Source organism: Dendronephthya gigantea, unplaced genomic scaffold (assembly GCF_004324835.1).
Source record: "Dendronephthya gigantea isolate DGI-Jeju-01 unplaced genomic scaffold, DenGig_1.0 000001F, whole genome shotgun sequence".
NCBI lineage: Eukaryota > Metazoa > Cnidaria > Anthozoa > Malacalcyonacea > Nephtheidae > Dendronephthya > Dendronephthya gigantea.
In genome coordinates, this window is record NW_021163011.1 from 3,008,471 (window position 1) to 3,027,677 (window position 19,207).

The following is a 19,207-nucleotide window of genomic DNA, read 5'->3' on the forward strand; positions in this document are numbered from 1 at the left end:
CTCAGCTATTCTCAGCCAGGGGCTGGTTGTATCAAACCCGTCAAAATTAAATAACACTCTTAGGTCTTACATCTCTCTTGAATGAGTCAATTTGAATATTATGCACTGAATATGTATTTGTGAACAGTATCTTTGTATTAAGGTTAAAAACATTTAGTTTGCTTCTTGAATAAATCGATATATTTGCTTTCTATTTTGAACTTAACTATGGTGGCCAAGAGCTACCATTTCGAAATAATGTTTGAAAAGCGTTTTATTGTGGATTTCATTTCAGATTAATTTTAAATTTTAAATTCGTTTTTAGTACAACTTAAACGCTTTCAAATTAATTTGGAGACATTACGGAACAGTAAGGAACAAGTATATTTGGCAATTGGCAGTTCTCGGCCACGTGAAAAAAAATAAAAAAAATATGGTAAACCGAGAGCTGCCACTTCGAAATATTTTTGAAAAGCGTTTTTATTGTGGATTAAAAATGTTTTATTTCAGATCAATTTAAACTTTTAAATTCATTTTTAGTACAACTTGAACGCTTTTAAATTAATTTGGAGACATTACGGAACAGTAAGGACTAAGGAACAAGTATATTTGGCCATGTTAATATAGTGGCCGAGAGCTGCCATTTCGAAATGTTTGAAAAGCGTTTTATTGTGGATTAGAAATATTTTATTTCAGATTAATTTTAAATTTTCAAGTCATTCTTAGTGCAACTTAAAGGCTTTCAAATTAATTTGGGGCATTACAGAACAGTAAGAAACAAGTATACTTTGGCCACGTGAATATGGTGGCCGAGAGCTGCCACTTCGAAACGGACGGTAACGAAACGGTAACGAATTTGAGACGAAGTTAACCGGGCAAAACTCAACCTTTCTCCATGTTTACGCGAAACCATTCACTTTCTAGTAAGTCCGCACAGTGATTTGCCCTTATAGTTCTCGTGTAAATGGAGAGCAAACGGACAAATTCCACACTGGTTCCAAATTCGACCGTCTGGGCCGCTAAAAAGGAGGGGAGTTTGCAACAGGAAAAGAGGAGCCGCAACATGGTGAATGTACGAGAGAATGATAGGGATATGACTCTACTAAATGCATTTAAATATTGTCATTGTGAAATCTTTATGCTCCGTGACGGAAAGCCCTAACTTCACAATGAATTTTAAAAGGGGAATGACAACCAAGTACACCCCTGTATTTAATCGTCTTTACACACGGTAGCCATATCAGTCCGATAGGGTCTATATTTCAGTGGGCCGTGTCTATAGGAACCATCACAGAATCACAGAATACTAGCACAGCTAACTGTAATACGCCGGGCGTATTCTATCACATTGACAGAATACCCACAGAAAAAATGGCGCTGTATAGCTTTTTTGGATACAGCTATAAGCATTACAATTAGGAATGACGTCAGCTACGATAGCCCTAATTGGTAACGAAGCGCTTACGCAAACAGCAATAAAAGTATTTTAATAACCTCTTTTACTTCTTGGTAATTTTAGCAATTTCCAATTGTTTTCAATACTAGTAATCAGCAATGCATGTTATGCATTGTTGTAAAATGAATGCTAATCTCTCCACTGTCTGAGAGAAACATTAACATTAAGCAGGAACATTAAATTCATTCACAAAATCTGTTGGGTTGCATTTTTCTTATAGCCTTTTACCTTTTTGCAGATTTTAAATGTAGAGTGGTTTGTAAATATTTTTAGGAAAACATTTTAAACGACTTTTTAAAATTAAAATGACTAAGGCTTCCTCGTCCTTAAGAATTAAACAAATTGACCTTTACAATAAAATAAAACGTTTTTCTTACAATTTCACCAGGCCTCTGCCCTGTGAGGCACGGATATAACAAGAAGTAAACTCTGGCATGCATTTGACAACAGCTATGATTTGTCCATATCACTGTCAAAAATCTTAACAAAAATAAAATAGCCCAGTTAGTCTACCTTTATATCCAATAACAATCAGCTTTGCTCTTTGTAGAGCAAGTACCATGGTTCTTGCAAAGTACTGCTAATATACCAAACTAACGCTAATATCAAATTAATGCTAAACAGTGGCCTGGTTCATACTAAATCCTTTGATCCGTCTTGAAGTAGATTTAGTTACTTCTGAGGACGAATTTTCACTTAACTTGTTTTAGCCCTACCAGATTCTTTATAAACCACAGCATCAACCTAACTTCGTCTTAGTTATTGATTACCTTTCTGTACTTTCGTGTTTGCAGACAGACAATTTAGGCTTAGAATAACTGCAAGTCCCGAGTATATGAATCGGGCCATTTTAACTACAATGTAATGTACCATTATAACATATGTCCAAAAGTCGAACATTAGTCATGCACGGTTTGAGTGGTCTCCATTGCGATAAAGTCCTTCCAAATATACGTGCAATGACCACCAAAGGATAAGTTAATATCAATTCAGGAACAACAACTCGACTCTGCTATCTAAGTATATTCAGTAATCATACTCGTCTCTGTCGAAAAGCGAAAAACTCTGGAACTTTTGATGAAGACCAGAGCTCTGCCCATTTGAAGTGGCGCCAAGAGATGGCCAGTCAGCGGATGCCGTATCCATGTCAACATTGTTTACTTGTTTCCATGGTGCGGATGAGCTTGGACCCTGTCGCCAGGCTGTTGGAGGAAGAGGCGCCACTGACGCGTCTGGAGCCGAGGCAGGACCTGCCCATCCCATGGGTGCTGTATTAGGAGGGCGTAAGCCTCGGCCACGCCCTGCCCCAAGGGAACCCGACCAAGGGGATGAAAGATTTGATGAAGGATCTGATGGAGAATTCGATGTTGCTCGTAGTACGTGTTCGTCTGACCATAAAGATGAAGGACTTGAAGAAGATTGACCAGATAGACCAGAAGATTGATTTCCTTGTGCCCCAGGCCTTCCAGCGATACCAGGCATGTTTGGTCTTCTCAAAGGCTGGGCGGCTGGGATGAGATGACCTCGACCACGGCCTCGCCCAAATGTAGGTAATCCAGTGGGAACAGTTGACCTGCTGCTTGGTGGAGGAACAACGTCCGTTGACTTGAGACTCTCTTCGTCATACGTGGGCCCACTTCTTGTATACGGTCTCTTTTTCACATCTAAATGACGTAAAATACGTTGGTAGTCCAAACTGCTGAAAAACGTTTCCGTAAAATAATGCAGTGAATTCTGATATAACTGGAACAATAACTCAGAGGGGGAAATTGAATATCACTGAAAACATTTCGTGCTGTTTTCAATCCAATTTACGGGAACATCTCCCAAACTCAGGAGAAGGAAGTTTCATTATTATAATAAAATCCAGTTTTGTTTTCCTTGGTGAAATTAAGGAAGGTAGATGATGAGACATAAATATGTATTATAAGTATCTTACCAGTAGATTGATAAGTGTTATTGTTTCTATAATCACGGTAATTCATATCGGCTTCATCTACTCGTCTTCCCCGAGACCTTGCATTTCCTGCTCTAGCATTACCGTTAGAGGTTCTCGGTGTTAAGACGACACAACAGTCTCCTTCAGGTCGCTCGGGAAGATGATTCGATGTCTGTTCAATTCCAAACGCTCCACAGAGAAAATCTGACATGCAATAGCTAAAGAAAAGGAATTCAAGCACTATTCATCGGTCACTTACAACAAGTAGAAATGGACATTTCTAGATCTTATTGTAAACATTACTAAGAGGTAATTATAAGTGAACATCACTCAAACCGAACAGTCAGGGCTAAGGAATTTGAATTTGCCTTTGACGTTTGGTGGCCAATTCGAACCACCGCCAAAATTTCAGAAAGGAAGTGGAGTGAAGATTTCTTGATGCATACGAGTACAGAAGTTTGAGGTAGTACGATGTTGCACGATGAGGTAGTAAAGATGTTGACAAAAACTAACCAGTATCGTTTCACTGTACCAGAGGCACAGAATCGTATTTCTTTTTCCTCGTGCCATTTACATCTAAAACATTGTTAAATATGTCACAAATGTGCATGTCAACTGCACATATATCAGCAGTGTTTACACTCATCGTCTCCACCATGCCTACGCGGCTACCCGGACGATTTTTGTCGGCGATTTTCTCCTTATTATATGAATTATGTACACGGTTGTATAAGCTTGGCGAAGTATACGTAAATAAACTATTCTGTTAAATTCACTTAAGCCGTCAAAAATCGCCCGTGTAGTCGCGGAACAGCACAAAAGGATAGAATAAAGACTATAAAAGGATCTTTCCTTTTAGTCTCCCGAAATGGCGCACTTTACAAACCTCGCTCCCGACTCGTAGTCAAAAACAGTAGTAGATAGGAGCTCCATAACATTGTGTTTAGAAGGAGCAACTTTGGTCTCAGCGTCTTTTGACTCAGCAAAGAGATCACAAACTAAACCCCCAAGTTCATAAACTTTTTTTATCTTGTTTGGACTTCCTATAAATGTAATTGAAAGCCCCATACTGTAGTAATAGTATGGATGCTAGTTGGAAATTGTATGGAAGTTCATATTATATCTATATATCTATATTGAATGGATATACAAGGAATATACTATGAAAACATATGTAGCATATTTCCATAGTATGGATTTTAAAGAAAAATTATACATACGTACAAAAAACGAGTAAGTTTAATACTATATTCACACCCGACCGAACGAACTTACAGGACCGTGCTTAAATTCTTCCGGTTTCCTCGTGTGAACATGTGGAACCGGTCAAATTTTACTAATCCATTTTTACAGTGTGAACGTCGAAACCGGACGAAATCGAACAAAAACAGCCTTAGAGAGATCGTACCTGCACGGGATGCTAGCCAATCAAGTGAAAATTCTGTCAATTTTGACTCCGATGCCTACACAAATACCGAGAAAACCTTTCATTACTCGGGGCATCGTCGACTAGGTAGTGGGTACGTTTTGTAGAGATGTTCACAGGGTGTTAATGTAGCGAGGATTTCATAAGTGACAGTCCAAAAAAAATACGTGCATAGTCACATATTTATGGGCATGACCGCAAACTTTCAGAGATTGAAAAAGAGAAATACAGTGCATACCTTACAGTAGACAGGGGGATAGGTATTGAGCTTTCTTGGGTTGACAAATTGCAAGACTTGATCATAAATGTCATGATAGTTTTCCGTAGATAATCCCTCGGGAGGAATTTGATGCGTGGCCTCGCCTTCAGGAAAAAGATAACATTAGTTTTAGCGCTGTGTGATTAGACTTAAGATTTGTCAATTTTTCCTAATCATCTCCAAAATCATAATGCTTTCATCCACAATGTGTTTTTGCATCAACACTTACTCTGTTGCATTGCTGTGAAACGATATCCCAGAGGGATTGTGCCTATAATTTAAAATCAAACATTTTGGAATTTAGTATGAAACTTTGTTCTTAGTGGTAGTTTCGTTTAAAACCTACGTATGCAATCTTTTACTGTCACTCTTGATATTGTACTAGGTCAGTAAAATTGGTCTGAAAATTGTTTATACAAGTTCTGAATGAACATTTATCATTATCACCAACATGCAACTCTGTTCCATTGTGAGTATTGGGGGGGGGGGTGACAGTTATAAAATGGTATAATACAGAAACGTACGGTATATATGCTATAAAAAACATAATAAAAAGTCTAAGACCAGACTCTATTTGTAAGTATGTACTCTGCCAATATTTTATTAATAAATAAAGTATAAGGATGAAATGAAACATACATACCTGGATCAATATACTTGTGCAAGGTTCGGGTTATGCCGCTCTTCAAGGAATACTCAGCAATAGCCATTTCACATGGCATATATTTGTCATCTGGCATATCACACAAACTCATAAAGGAAATCATTAAAAATCTCTCATTTGAAACATCTACAGTAAATAAGAACATATAAATATTTATTTGAGTATAAACTCTATGCAACTCTTGCATCAACAAAAGAACAAAGTAGTTGGAACACTTTTCTTTTGACAAGCAAATGAAAAGACTGCACTACCTTTCCCTAGCCATGATTCCACAACACTTTTCCTTTCTTTTCTTCGTCTTTGTTCATTCAACTGAACAGTATCAACCCTTTGCTACAAAGTAAGATTGTGCATGCTGTTTAAAATGCAAAGAATCATTGATGTGTACCATGGTAATTAAAATAGAGTTTATGTTCAGAATTTTCAAAGGATGTATAATTTGGGCAAATTTCAAATCACAAAACTCCCAATGTTATGAGTAGAATTGAGATGCAAAAGCCAACCCCCCTTTATTAGCGAGACATTACATGGAAAACATTGAAACATGAAATAGCAGTGAAATAGCATGTCTAATGATTACAAGCAACCAAGCAAAATTAAGACACTTATACATGATTATCAACAAAACTGGGGTATACTTTCGAAACTATGAAAATGTAGTAAAATGATAATTACTGAGATGTACTGTCTTGTGCAATCCATTTTATCAGGTTGAGGACCATATTTTCTATTTTGCTTCTCTCTCTTTGCTTGGGCATTGAAAGGTTCTCTTTCTTCTGGTGAGAGTACCTAAAAACAGCATTCTATTGTAGAAATTGGTGCTAGATCAAAATATATTTTGGAGAAGCACCAACAAAAACTCAGATGCACTGCACTATATACATTATGTGCACCATACAATATCCCTTTATTTTTTTACCCAAAGGGACTAGGGGCGGACTGGCCTATACATGATTTACAGGGAAAACTAAAAAAGGGGGCACCATTTTTAGCTCTAACATGAGCAACAGTTATTGAAAATGTGTGTGCTGCCATGCCACATTTAAAATTTGACCGCTACAATGTTGAGTTTCAAGCTGATACATGATTTAGATCAGATTATCTTTCCTGTGTTTGTTTCAATGGTTTTATCATTTCCTCCATCATTTTTCTCCAAAATGGGGCACCAAACGGCATGTAAATCAGGGGCGCACTGGGAAAATTCCCGGTATCCCTGTGGGCCAGTCCGCCTCTGAAAGGGAGGCACTATACATATTATGACCAAAATCACAATTTTCCTGCCTGCCATAGCAGAAATTTCCCAACATGCCAAAAATAAACAATTTTATGTGTTGGCTGTCATTTCAATTATAAGGTCAAAAGTAAAGAGGCATGGTATTATGGTAATGTCAATGTGATAGTAATAAAATAAATAAATCCAATAAAATTATGGTCTATAGCATTAATTGTTAATATTAACTCTTTCTTCTAACATGCTCATTTTCATTTCTGTTATTGTAAACACAAGATTCAACATGACAATTATGTCAACAGTTATCTTTCTTCAAATACGATGGATCGTGACGACTATTTTTTGGCTTTTAATGTTTTAAATACTTTGAATTTAAAACACTATCTAATACACCTAATGAACATAAACACATACTTATTGATAAACTACATGAAAACATATGAAAATAAGTAATTATACACAATATAAATTACAAAAATGTTTTGTTATCAAAATCAACTCACAGCCCATCGTGGTCCGGCGAGATCAGCCAACTCGCGATTATTTTGCACAAAAACTCCTTCCCGCTTAAGAGCGGGACGAAGTGACTGCATAAAATAGAAAAAACCATTTGGCGGTGGGTTCTTCTTAGAAGGCATAACTCAGTAAAAGTAATGTATTTACTGATTTAAAGTCCCACTTTTGAGTTTTGATAAATATGCTTGATGCTTGAGGCTTGAGCTTCTGTATTTTCACTTTATCCACGCAGATGAGCTATATACAGATGTGAAATTTCGGTGTTTTTTCTGATTGTTTTGTGTCGCGCGCGTAGCTATCGCGTGGTGACTTCCGGCGAGCTTGGCAAGACTAGTGTCATTCTTTGACTTGTGCTGTTTTGAAGAAGTATAAATTAAGCCAAAAAGAAATGGGCATTTCCGAGGATCTAAAGCAATCAAATTTCAAAAATTTTCTCGCTCGGGTATTCCTAATTTCCTACCACTCCTACGCCCCTGATTTTACGTTTCGCACTGATCTAAATAAGATCAATCCACATCAATGCACAGGAAACGTTGTTGTGCAAGTAAGCCCCTAGACCGGCGGTCCGCTGCTACTGATTCTTCAGTCCAGAATTATGATTCTCTGATTGTAGACATTCTTTTTGTAGAAAATTCAGTTGTTATTCTTGTGAATTCCATTGTTAACAGACTTGCTATTTTACTGTTGTAGTTGTCCAGGACTCTAGGGCGCAGTAAAACTGAATGCACAACAATATCTCGCATGCTACTCTGACTAACTACTCTGACTTACTAACCGGGCAAGCTGGAGGGTTAGCTTGACCACGGTGGGAACAGTGGGTGGGGAACAGTGGAATCGAACCTTTGGTTTGCTAGGCCAATGCTCTCTTCCAAGTGTTCAACTAAGCTACTCTACAAGGTCAAGAATAATGAGAGGAGTCACTCCAGTGGAATAGAAGGGTTGATGAGGTTAAACGAGGCTAACCATATTACTATTTCTTGGGATTGCATTAGTCGTCCAAAATGTGACGTATAAACTGGGCCTCATTATTCTATGGTTACTCAAGACACGAGCTATTCTTAGCCTTGCATCGTATTGCACATATATATTTATATATAGTCACTCTAAAACTTTGTTCACTAGAAAAGAGGTTCGTATATAGTCAACGGGAAGTCGTTGTTTTTCAACCACATTTTACAACTTATTCTTCCTTCAGCAGGTAATTGTAAGCAAATAATCATTATTCAGCAACTTCTATTGTTATCGTCACGATAGAGTGACTGTTTGGTTTTTCAGACAGGTCTGGAATTCTTGACTTTGTATATACTAAATAAGTAAATGAACTCATTTGGACTTCCTTGTCGAAACACATATTATATATAAGTGTATGTGAGAACAATTTCAATGTTTTGTAAAACTATAAAATTCCCCAAACAATGGTTATACTATATAATTGGCGGCATGCAGGATATAGTGAAACATGTTCACTGGAAGTCTGGAACACATGATGGATGATAGATCTATATATGTGTCATTCATTTCAATGATAATGTACAATAAATGCAAACTTGTCTATGCCGCCACTTGTTTGCCGAATTCAACGAAATTGGAATGCAAAAGGTGAAAGGTCTGCTGAAACGGCAGTTGAATTATGATTTATAAACCATGTAGGCTATAAACAAATTCAGAAAAAAAAATTAAACCGAAACTTCGGTTTGTTTTCTTATATTTTAAATGGTGAGGGCAATTTATTGTTACAGGATGATAGAGTGAGAAGCTTATAACCGACTGCTTCTGCTCCAATAACTGACCCGACAATGAATCTTATAATATAGGTAAATTTAGTATATTTATTTGACCATATTTCGAACAGTATATATATAGCTAGGAATGTCACATGCGGCGGTACATCTTTGAGACTTTCACGTTTCACTGCATGTTATAAAGATTAAAGTATAGGCCAAGCCAAGCCATGTTTTCGAAATCGTTTTCCAACAATTTATACAACTAAGTCAACTGTATAATATTAATAGTTTGCTATAGACTTTACATTACCAGAAATTGGTGACAAAATGGCTGTCACCACCTGTGTTGCATTTAACCATACATAATGGCCTTCGCGAGTTTTACCGTATAAAATACATTGAGTGAAAATATAAAACGTCGTAACGTCAGAGCCATGCACGGACTTAGAGCACTATTTACCGACCTCTAGATGGATAGAGCAGTTTTTAGAAACGTTTTGGCCACCGAATTTTTTACCTTGGGTATTTCCGCCAAATTTGAAAATATATTGCACAAAATTTTGGCCGTGTTTTCTCAACGAACTTATAAAACCGCTCACATGCATTTATACGAACATTTCGATTTGGATTGTTGATGAATTGACTGGTAATATACCAAGAAATTTTGTTAAAGATATTGTCTCTCGTATTCCTAATAAGATTTTTTCTGCAGTTGCACTTTACAGTCTTTAGAAAATATTATATATCAGTCTCATGACATAAGGCAGTTCAACCATACAAAGCGCATATATACATTTACCGTAAAAAATACATTGAGTGAAAATATAAAACGTCATATAACGTCAGAGCCACAGACTTGGAGCACTGTTTGCCGACCTTTAGATGGATGAGAGCAGTGTTTATGGTAATATACCAAGAAATTTTGTTAAAGATATTGTCTTCATTCGTATTCCTAATAAGAATTTTCCTGTACTGTCCGGATTTTTTCTGCAGTTGCACTTTAGACAATATTATATATCAGTCTCATAAGGCATGCAGTTCAACCATACAAAGCGCATATATACATTTGAACACAGTCGGTTGGCGGAACGTAGAAACATCAAAGGTAAGTAATTCGATCATCAAAACGTTATAAAACGGCTGTTCTATTGATCCAGAGGTCGGCAAACAGTGGGCAACATCGAAGGGCAACATCCAGGGTAACGGCAATTCTATAGGTGTTGTACTTTTGCTATATATATTTTATAGTAAAAGTTGAAAGGCATTATTGTTGAAAGTTATATACAAATTTGTTTATATGCAAATCACCAGGTCACAAATTTCTGGTAATGTATAGTGTGTACTGATTTTTTCCATAAAGAGCCTCCCCGCTGTGTGCTGAGACGGAAAAGAGAATCCCTTCAATTTTTTGTCATCCGACCGTATATATAAAACATACAGTACAAGTGTATAAACAGAAACGAAGTCAAGAAGGCTCAAGAAGAATCAAGAAGGCTCAAGAAGAATCAAGAAGGCTCAAGACCGAAGACAAAGTGAAGAATTAAGATGAAAATGAAGACAATCGCATTTCTGTTGTTGATCATTGGATCATTTCTCTTGGCTGCAAACGCTGCTGAAAGTAAAAGGGGTACGATGAATTAAACCCGCGATGTTATAGCTATACATACATACAGTGTCGAGCTTGTTTTGGCCACAGCTAGCTGAAGATGCGCATACAACTCTGGTTTTTGAGAAGGCTATCTCAGTAAAGCATGCCCCTAAACATTTTTATGTATAGTAGCGGCAACGACTTTCCAATAATACCGGGGCGGAGTGTATAGTGATTCAGTGTATTCGGAATTAAATCAAGTGGTACATTTAAAACCTTCAAAGCGAAGGTATATTAACGTTTATCTCAATTTTTTTCCCTTACTTAAGAGTGAATTTTACGATTGCTTTAAAACCGTACGTCGTAACCAATTTACTAATTTTTCAAATTTACAGAAAAAAAATGGCTGGGTCGCGCGGTATATACGTACGTAAATCTCGTAGGGCTTGTGCAGTTTGGCAAAATGATTCGTTGTGAAACAGGAAAATCTCCATTTTCTTACAACGGCTATGGTTGCTGGTGTGGCAAAGGAGGAAGTGGGACACCAGTTGATGCAACAGATAGGTAAGGGATACTATTAAAGCCCTGCACATACAAACAAGTTTTCTTTGACACGTTTTCTTGACGACATCACTTAATTACTCGCGTGAGTCAGTCAGCAAACAATTTACTTGGCAAGTTCTTTCACCTGTTGACACATGCACCAGACTGAATAACCGCTTTGAACGAAGGAAAACGCGGATGTAGCTACCAGGCTGGCAGTGTTGATATAATAACATAAGTATGATGCTTTTAGTACAATTTTATCTCTTTTTTCACACCATGCACACGTGAAGATGCTGTAAAAACCACGACCTCTGCTATGCAAACCTTGAAAGGAGTGGTGTCTGTTGGAAAAATGCTTGGTGGTATACACCATATATCCGCTACCGTTGTTCTAAATGCTGTGAGTACAAAATCCTTTTTATAAAATATCAATTGTATGGGTAGTAGCCTGTTAGGAAATCCGCTCATCAATTGTGAGTGAGGAACTCGAACAAACCAAAGTAATATTTTAGGACGCATTAGTTGATCAACTTCCATATAAACCGCAGTTTATATACATCCACAACTTTCTGTGCCTATGGTAATTTATGTTCCTCTGATTGTAGCGTGGTTTAACTTAAAATGTGGCAAAAGACTCTGTCAATGTGACCGGGCAGCAGTTCTATGTTTCAAGCGAGCATTATCAACATACAACAGGCGATTCAAAGGCTACCGTTCAACAGGATTCTGCCGCTAAGTTCAGGAAATATACTTTTTATCAATGGATTAATGATTCACGTAGACACTAGACAGTAAACCGTGTATGTCAAACCGTGTATGTCAGTAGTTAATTAGGTAGCCTGCTTACAGCCCGAAATCGGGAATTTCACTTCCAGACGGGAGATGCAAGCAGGCTAATATACGTAGTTGGGTAGTTTTGAATATAACTCTTATCAAGCAAACGAAAGATTGTCTGTGTATTTTATTTATTTATTTATCCGTACATTATGAAAGTTAAAAAAATTGAATGCGTGCTTGACATCTTTTAAACCGCTACTTCCGCTAAAGGTATTCAGTTGACAACCATGCATGCATGCATATACACCCACATCCTTAAAACCCAGGTCCCAGGCCTTTGAGGATAATGCAAGATATACAGCGCGCGCTTACAAGGCCTGGGACTAGGCTGGCAAGATAGGTTTGTTGATCGTTTGAAGTTAATACACCGCCGACATGAGCATGACGAGTGTAAATTGCGCCATCATAAAGTGCAACGTGCTGTTGTGTTAAAACAATGCCATGATTACTGACATCGACATCTCGTTGAATACTCACAAACGTCGGTGCATCCATTGCTGTGTATTTGCATGAGACAGGAACATATTTCCAGCACTCAACATTACAAAGAAATCCTCACGTATTAGCTGACGACCAGGTGCGTAACAAGCACAGTGAGCTCTATACATATCTGGAGTAAGAATTTAAGAACGGCTCCGCGTAAATATCAACCGAAGTCATTCAAAATAAAAAATCGAAAATTCTAAATTTTTTTCAGAATAATCATTATGGGTCGCTTATTAACGAAAACTAATTTTAAGATCGATTGAAAGAATATTGAGGCTGGGGGATCTTGTTTTTGCGGAGAGGGCGAGAGGCTCTCGGACCAAGAAAATGGGTCGGAAAATAGGGCCGCAATGTGACGGGCAAACACAGCATTGTTCGCCAAACCAAATACATCACGCTAAAAGTAGGTAAATGCTTCCGCTTTCTGCTAAATTTCAAGCCGAATCGAAATAAAGTAGAATTTTTTACAGGTTTTTAAGATTTAATCTTCTCGAGCGCGATAAATCCAGCATGATACATGTTTTTTTGGAAACTTGTTCTATTTTCCAATTAGAGTAACTCATGGCCTTAATTTAGAATGACGCCGAAAGGGAACTCTAAATTTGCACCCTTGAAACGGGGTGAAGTACGACCACTTGAGCGCTTTTAAAAGATGACCTTTGACACACATCCGCTGGGAGCGGTTAAACACACAATATGTAGTTAAATGTTTATTTTCTCGGTAGAGATAACGGACAAAACGACATCCGAGTTAAAATAATTCATAAACAATTCAATGTGGTGAATATTAGTATCAATATTTGAATAACTTCCAGCTGATCTGAGATCATGACGTCATAAAGCATCTCGACAAAACTGACTTATCATCCGTCTGGTGTAATTTCTCCCTATTCTTTTAACTAATAGCATAAAGGGTTAAAAATTCTAATTTACAGGTGGTAAAAAATAAACGTGTTCTAACAAAAATATAGTAAAATTACTTGATATTTTCGAGTGTTGAAGTCATATGCAATGAAGGAAATGATAACTCAGTTTTGTCGAAGATCTGGCTTCTGATTGGCTGATTCTTATACCCAGATCAGCTGGTTGCACATTCTACCCAGGTCTGAGGCTTGAGACTTTGCAATATATTATCAGTTTACTGTGATGTTGTTCAACATTAACGTTACGTAATAGTTCTTCAAAGTTCAAAATATTTCGGAACTTTCCAAAGTCACAAATTAAGTTGTTGTAGAAATACCGGTCGACAATTAACTTGCTGGGAAAATCTTTTGGAAGAGATTTGTGGTGCGAATATGTGAAACACAATGTTTGACAAAATATTGCAACTGACAGTCTGACAGTGACTTGCACATTTACCCGAGCTTGTACGATTACAGTGTGACCACTGGCACTGGACACCGGCGTCAGTCTGATATCAGTGAACGCTTGAACTGACAAAAATTAATAAATCAGCACATGTCGCAGAATTCACTGGCTTCGTTCAGTAAATTGTCCTGCACACGCTGGTTTTATTTTTATCTTTAATTTACAACAATTTCACATAATAACTCTCGTACAACAATCTAAACAATCTCAAAACGCTCTAAAACAATCTGCCTATAATACAGCTTACACATTCACTTATATAGTCCCGTTTCGGAAACCGTTCTGTCTTCTGACGTATTCGTTTACCTCAAACCACTAACTTGGCACAACCCAAATACTTTGGACATCGTGCCCGTTTCGATACATTTTGGCAAAAACAACTAGCTAACACAATTAGCTAGGATCGTTTTCTGTTATTTTTCGTCATCCTGCTTATTCCATGCATTATATAATAAATATATTTATCGTTCACATAAACATACTGACACTCAGTGACAGTGACAACCACGCACATTTCACTAACATATACACACACATTCAATTGATTCAATTGGTTGATAAAGTACAAAGAAATTATCTTGTAAAGTGGCTGAGTAAAATTATCTATTTTTGACAATTGCACTGTTGGATTGCTTCTGACAACGTGCATGTGGTTATGCTACCTGTGTCTATATATGTCCATGCTTGCAGATATGTCCTGAAGTAGCTTGATACTTAGCTTGTTGCGTTTGTTGTCGCGGAACATTTTGCACAGATTGCACTGGTGATATAGGTGATAGGTCAGTGGATGCCGTATTAATCCAATATCCTGAACCAAGAAATCCCTCGTCGTGCTGTAGCTTGTCTCCTCCTCAACTGCCGCCTCGTCATCACTATCTGGCTCATATGAAACCATGTCGCCATATGAAACCATCAGTTATACCTAGAGTCATCTTAATATAAGCGAAAATCTGCAAATATACACAACTTGTTTCCACTATTCATACAAAATGGCATGTACATCAGGGGCGCACCGAGAAATTTCCCGGTATCCCTGTGGGCCAGTCCGCCTATGAAAAGGACGCTCTATACATATTACAACCAAAATCACGATTTTCCTGCCTGCCATATGGCCCATAGCAGAAATTTCCCAAGGCAACATGCCAAAAATAAACAATTTTATGTGTTGGCTGTCATTTCGGTTATAAGGTCAAAAGTAAAGATGCATCATTGGTATTATGGAAATGTCAATGTGATGGTAATAAACCCAATAAAATTATGGTCTATAGCATTAACTGTTAATATTAACTCTTTCTTCTCACATGCTCATTTTCATGTCTCAACTTATTGTAAACACAAGATTCAACATAATTATATCAACAGTCATCTTCCATCAAATACCATACCATCGATCGTGACGACTATTTTTTGGCTTTTAATATTTCAAATACTTTGAATTTAAAACACTATATACCTAATACATCTAATGAACATAAACACATACTTATTGATAAACTACATGAAAATAAGTAATTATAAACAATATAAATTACAAAAATGTTTTGTTATCAAATATCAACTCACAGCCCATCGTGGTCCGGCGAGATCAGCCAACTCGCGATTATTTTGCACAAAAACTCCTTCCCGCTTAAGAGCGGGACGAAGTGACTGCATAAAATAGAAAAACCCATTTGGCGGTGGGTTCTTCTTAGAAGGCATAACTCTGTAAAAGTAATGTATTTACTGATTTAAAGTCCCACTTTTGAGTTTTGATAAATGTGATTGAGGCTTGAGCTTCCGTAATTTCACTTTAACCCTCACCACAGAGGAAGAATATGTACAGAGAGTTCACTCTTTGTTTTTTCCTTATAATTCGCCACAGAGGAGAGATGGATAAAATATGATTTATCCATCAACGAATTCAACGAAATTGGAATGCAAAAGGTGAAAGGTCTGCTGAAACGGCAATTGAATTGTTATGAGACTTTATTTTCTATTTACGCGAGGTAGGAGATCTTTACAAGGTTTGACTAAAGTTCACTAATGCTCTCTTCGTCTTCTCTTCTTTTCTTCAAATATGCGTCGTTTCTGTCCGTGTCTTTGGTCGTTGGTTTGTATGTTGAGCTTCTCCAACGTTTCAGATGCTTTTTACTACGCTAGTCCACTAAAGGTTCTGTTGCTGTGCGCCTCCTTTAATTTTTAATAAAATTTGAGGGGATCTTGATGACGCCCTATGCAAGGTGGTGTGATTCATACTATCCAATCAGCGTTGTAGGTTACAAGTGTGGGTTGGCGTTGTTCACAACTTAAAATATTTATCATTAACTTAAAGTACAATTATCAAATTATTACTTTGTGAACCGCGTCTCATCTTATGAACTATTTTACTAATAACTTCATCGAATTAAGCTTTTCGTGAGGTAAGGCTTCAAGTGCTTAACGGGAGCAAAATATAACAAAGAAATGATTGACACAACTTAGTATCCGCCTAGAACTTATGTTCTTGAGTCGTGACACTTGTACTTTGTACGACATATTATTGTTTCGGAGGAAATCCCATGGGCTGTCACCTCAGGACAGGAAAAGTAATTTTGGGATTCTGAAGGGTCATTATAATACTTTACACGTCATTTTATGCGACATGTTCCCCAAGTAATTTCCTCATCTATATTGACCTTCTATTTTTTCAATGCTAAACTACATTATATATTCGCATTTCGTACCAGAATTATAAACCATGTATAAACAAATTACTGAAAAAGATAGTGACTTTGAAAATACCTGTTTTAGTATTAAATGTAATATGGACCAAGGTAAGGTATAGAACTGATTTATGACCCGACTTCATAAGCGTAAAATTGACTGACTGCTTCTGCTCCAATAACTGACCCGACAATGAATCTTATGTATAATATGGATAAATTTAGTATTTATCTGACCATATTTCGAACAGTATAGCTAGGAGTGTCACATGCGGCGCGGTACATCTTTGAGACTCACGTTTCACTGCATGTTATAAAGATTAAAGTATAATAGCTCCAATTAAGCCATGTTTTCGATATCGCTTTCCAACAATTTATACAACTATAATATTAGTAGTTTGCCATAGACTTTATATAGTATGTACTGATTTTTTCAATAAAAAGCCTCACCGCGTGTTGTGTGCTGAGACGGAAATGGGAATCGCTTCAATCGACCATAAGATCTGCAATCGACCAAGAATCGCTGTCATCCGACCATATAAAACATGCATGCAGTAGCATGACAAGTGTATAAACAGAAACGAAGTCATCCTTCGAGAGGACTCAAATCACTCTTCAAGCTCTTCACACAACTTCAAGACCAGGCAAAAGAATCAAGAAGGTTCAATACCGAAGACAAAGTGAAGAATTAAAATGAAAGTGCAGACAATCGCATTTCTGTTGTTGATCATTGGATCATTTCTCTTGGCTGCAAACGCTGCTAAAAATAAAAGGGGTACGATGATTTAAACGCGATGTTGTAGCTATACATACATACAGTGTCAAGCTTGTTTTGACCACAGCTGGAGATGCAAACTCTTTTTGAGAAGGCTATCTCAGTAAAGCATGCATGCACCTAAACATTTTTATGTAGTAGCGGTAACGATTTTTCAATAATACCAGGGTGGCGTGATTCAGTGCCTCGGGAATTAAATTAAGTGGTATACATCTAAAACCTTCAAAGCGAAAATATATATAATATATTTATCTCAAATTTTTTCCCTTACTGAAGAGTTAATATTACGATTGCTTTAAAACCGTATATCGTAACCAATTTCCTAATTTTTCAAATTTTAAGAAAAAAAATCACTGGGTCTCGTAGCGGTATATCGGCACGTAAATCTCGTAGGGCTTGTGCAGTTTGGCAAAATGATTCGTTGTGAAACAAGAAAATCTCCATGGTCTTACAACGGCTATGGTTGCTGGTGTGGCATAGGAGGAAGTGGGACACCAGTTGATGCAACAGATAGGTAAGGGATAATATTAAAGCCCTGCGGATACAAGCCATGCGTTTACATTAAAAAGTTAAAAGGCTTACTTTTGTTGCCGAACACATGAGAAAATTCCCTTGTTGACACACCAGACTGAATAACCGCTTTGAAGGAAGGAAAACGTGGATCTATACCTGGGGCCGGTTGTATCAAGCCCGTTTAGCTTAAACGGTGGATAACTGGATAAGTTCAAAATATAAAGCAAGTCTATCGTTTTATTCAACAAGCAAGCTAAATGTTTTCAACCTTAATACAAAGATACTGTTTACAACTACATATTCAGTGCATAACATTCAAGTTGACTCATTCCAGAGAGATCAGTGTAAGAGTGTTATTTAATTTTGACTTATCCACCGTTTAAGCTAAACGGGCTTGATACAACCGGACCCAGGCTGGCAGTGTTGATAATAACATATAAATATGATGCTTTTAGTACAATTTTATCTCTTTTTCCACACCATGCACACGTGAAGATGCTGTAAAGACCACGACCTCTGCTATGCAAACCTTAAAAGGAGTGGTGTCTGCTGGAAAAAAGCTTGGTGGTATACACCATATAACCGCTCCCGTTGTTCTAAATGCTGTGAGTGCAAAATCCTTTGTATGAAATATCAATTGCATGGGCAGTAGCCTGTTAGGAAATCCGCTCATCAATTGTGAGTGAGGAACTCGAACAAACCAAACTAATATTTTAGGACGCATTAGTTGATCAACTTCCATATAAACCGCAGTTATACATTCACAATTTTCTGCGCCTATGGTAAATTATGTTCCTCTGATTGTAGCGTGGTTTAACTTAAAATGTGGCAAAAGACTCTGTAAATGTGACCGGGCAGCAGTTCTATGTTTCAAGCGAGCATTATCAACATACAACAGGCGATTCAAAGGCTACCGTTCAACAGGATTCTGCCGCTAAGATCAGGAAATATACTTTTTATCAATGGATTAATGATTCACGTAGACACTAGACATGTAAAGCGTGTATGTCAAACCGTGTATATGCATGTCAGTAGTTAATTACGTAGCCTGCTTACAGCCCGAAATCGGGAATTTCACTTCCAGACGGGAGAATACAAGCAGGCTATATAGTATACGTAGTTTTGAATATAACTCTTATCAAGCAAACGAAAGATTGTCTGTGTATTTTATTTATTTATTTAACCGTAGATTATGAAAGTTTAAAGAATTGAATGCGTG

The 19,207-nt window shown here is 37.3% G+C and overlaps 3 protein-coding genes across 3 annotated transcripts; 2 read left to right on the top strand and 1 right to left on the bottom strand.

The window, feature by feature from the left end:
- Positions 1–2,271: 2,271 nt before the first annotated feature.
- LOC114527804 (protein maelstrom homolog) lies at positions 2,272–7,701 on the bottom strand. The gene is made up of 11 exons (XM_028549502.1): positions 7,458–7,701; positions 6,399–6,512; positions 5,975–6,056; positions 5,703–5,849; positions 5,289–5,330; positions 5,039–5,163; positions 4,783–4,837; positions 4,261–4,417; positions 3,888–3,950; positions 3,375–3,592; positions 2,272–3,099 (listed from the first exon to the last, which is right to left on the bottom strand). The coding sequence occupies exons 1-11, from the start codon at positions 7,590–7,592 to the stop codon at positions 2,462–2,464; spliced, it is 1,776 nt and encodes a 591-aa protein (XP_028405303.1). The 5' UTR covers positions 7,593–7,701; the 3' UTR covers positions 2,272–2,461.
- Positions 7,702–10,649: 2,948 nt separating this feature from the next.
- LOC114527814 (phospholipase A2 A2-actitoxin-Cgg2a-like) lies at positions 10,650–12,274 on the top strand. The gene is made up of 4 exons (XM_028549512.1): positions 10,650–10,821; positions 11,178–11,346; positions 11,619–11,728; positions 11,934–12,274. Exons 1-4 carry the CDS (start codon positions 10,740–10,742, stop codon positions 12,062–12,064), a joined length of 492 nt encoding a protein of 163 aa, XP_028405313.1. The 5' UTR covers positions 10,650–10,739; the 3' UTR covers positions 12,065–12,274.
- A 4,447-nt stretch (positions 12,275–16,721) lies between these two features.
- Positions 16,722–19,124, top strand: LOC114526999 (phospholipase A2 A2-actitoxin-Cgg2a-like). Its single transcript, XM_028548562.1, has 5 exons — positions 16,722–16,811; positions 17,145–17,475; positions 17,818–17,989; positions 18,484–18,593; positions 18,796–19,124. Exons 2-5 carry the CDS (start codon positions 17,394–17,396, stop codon positions 18,924–18,926), a joined length of 495 nt encoding a protein of 164 aa, XP_028404363.1. The 5' UTR covers positions 16,722–16,811; positions 17,145–17,393; the 3' UTR covers positions 18,927–19,124.
- Positions 19,125–19,207: the final 83 nt, after the last annotated feature.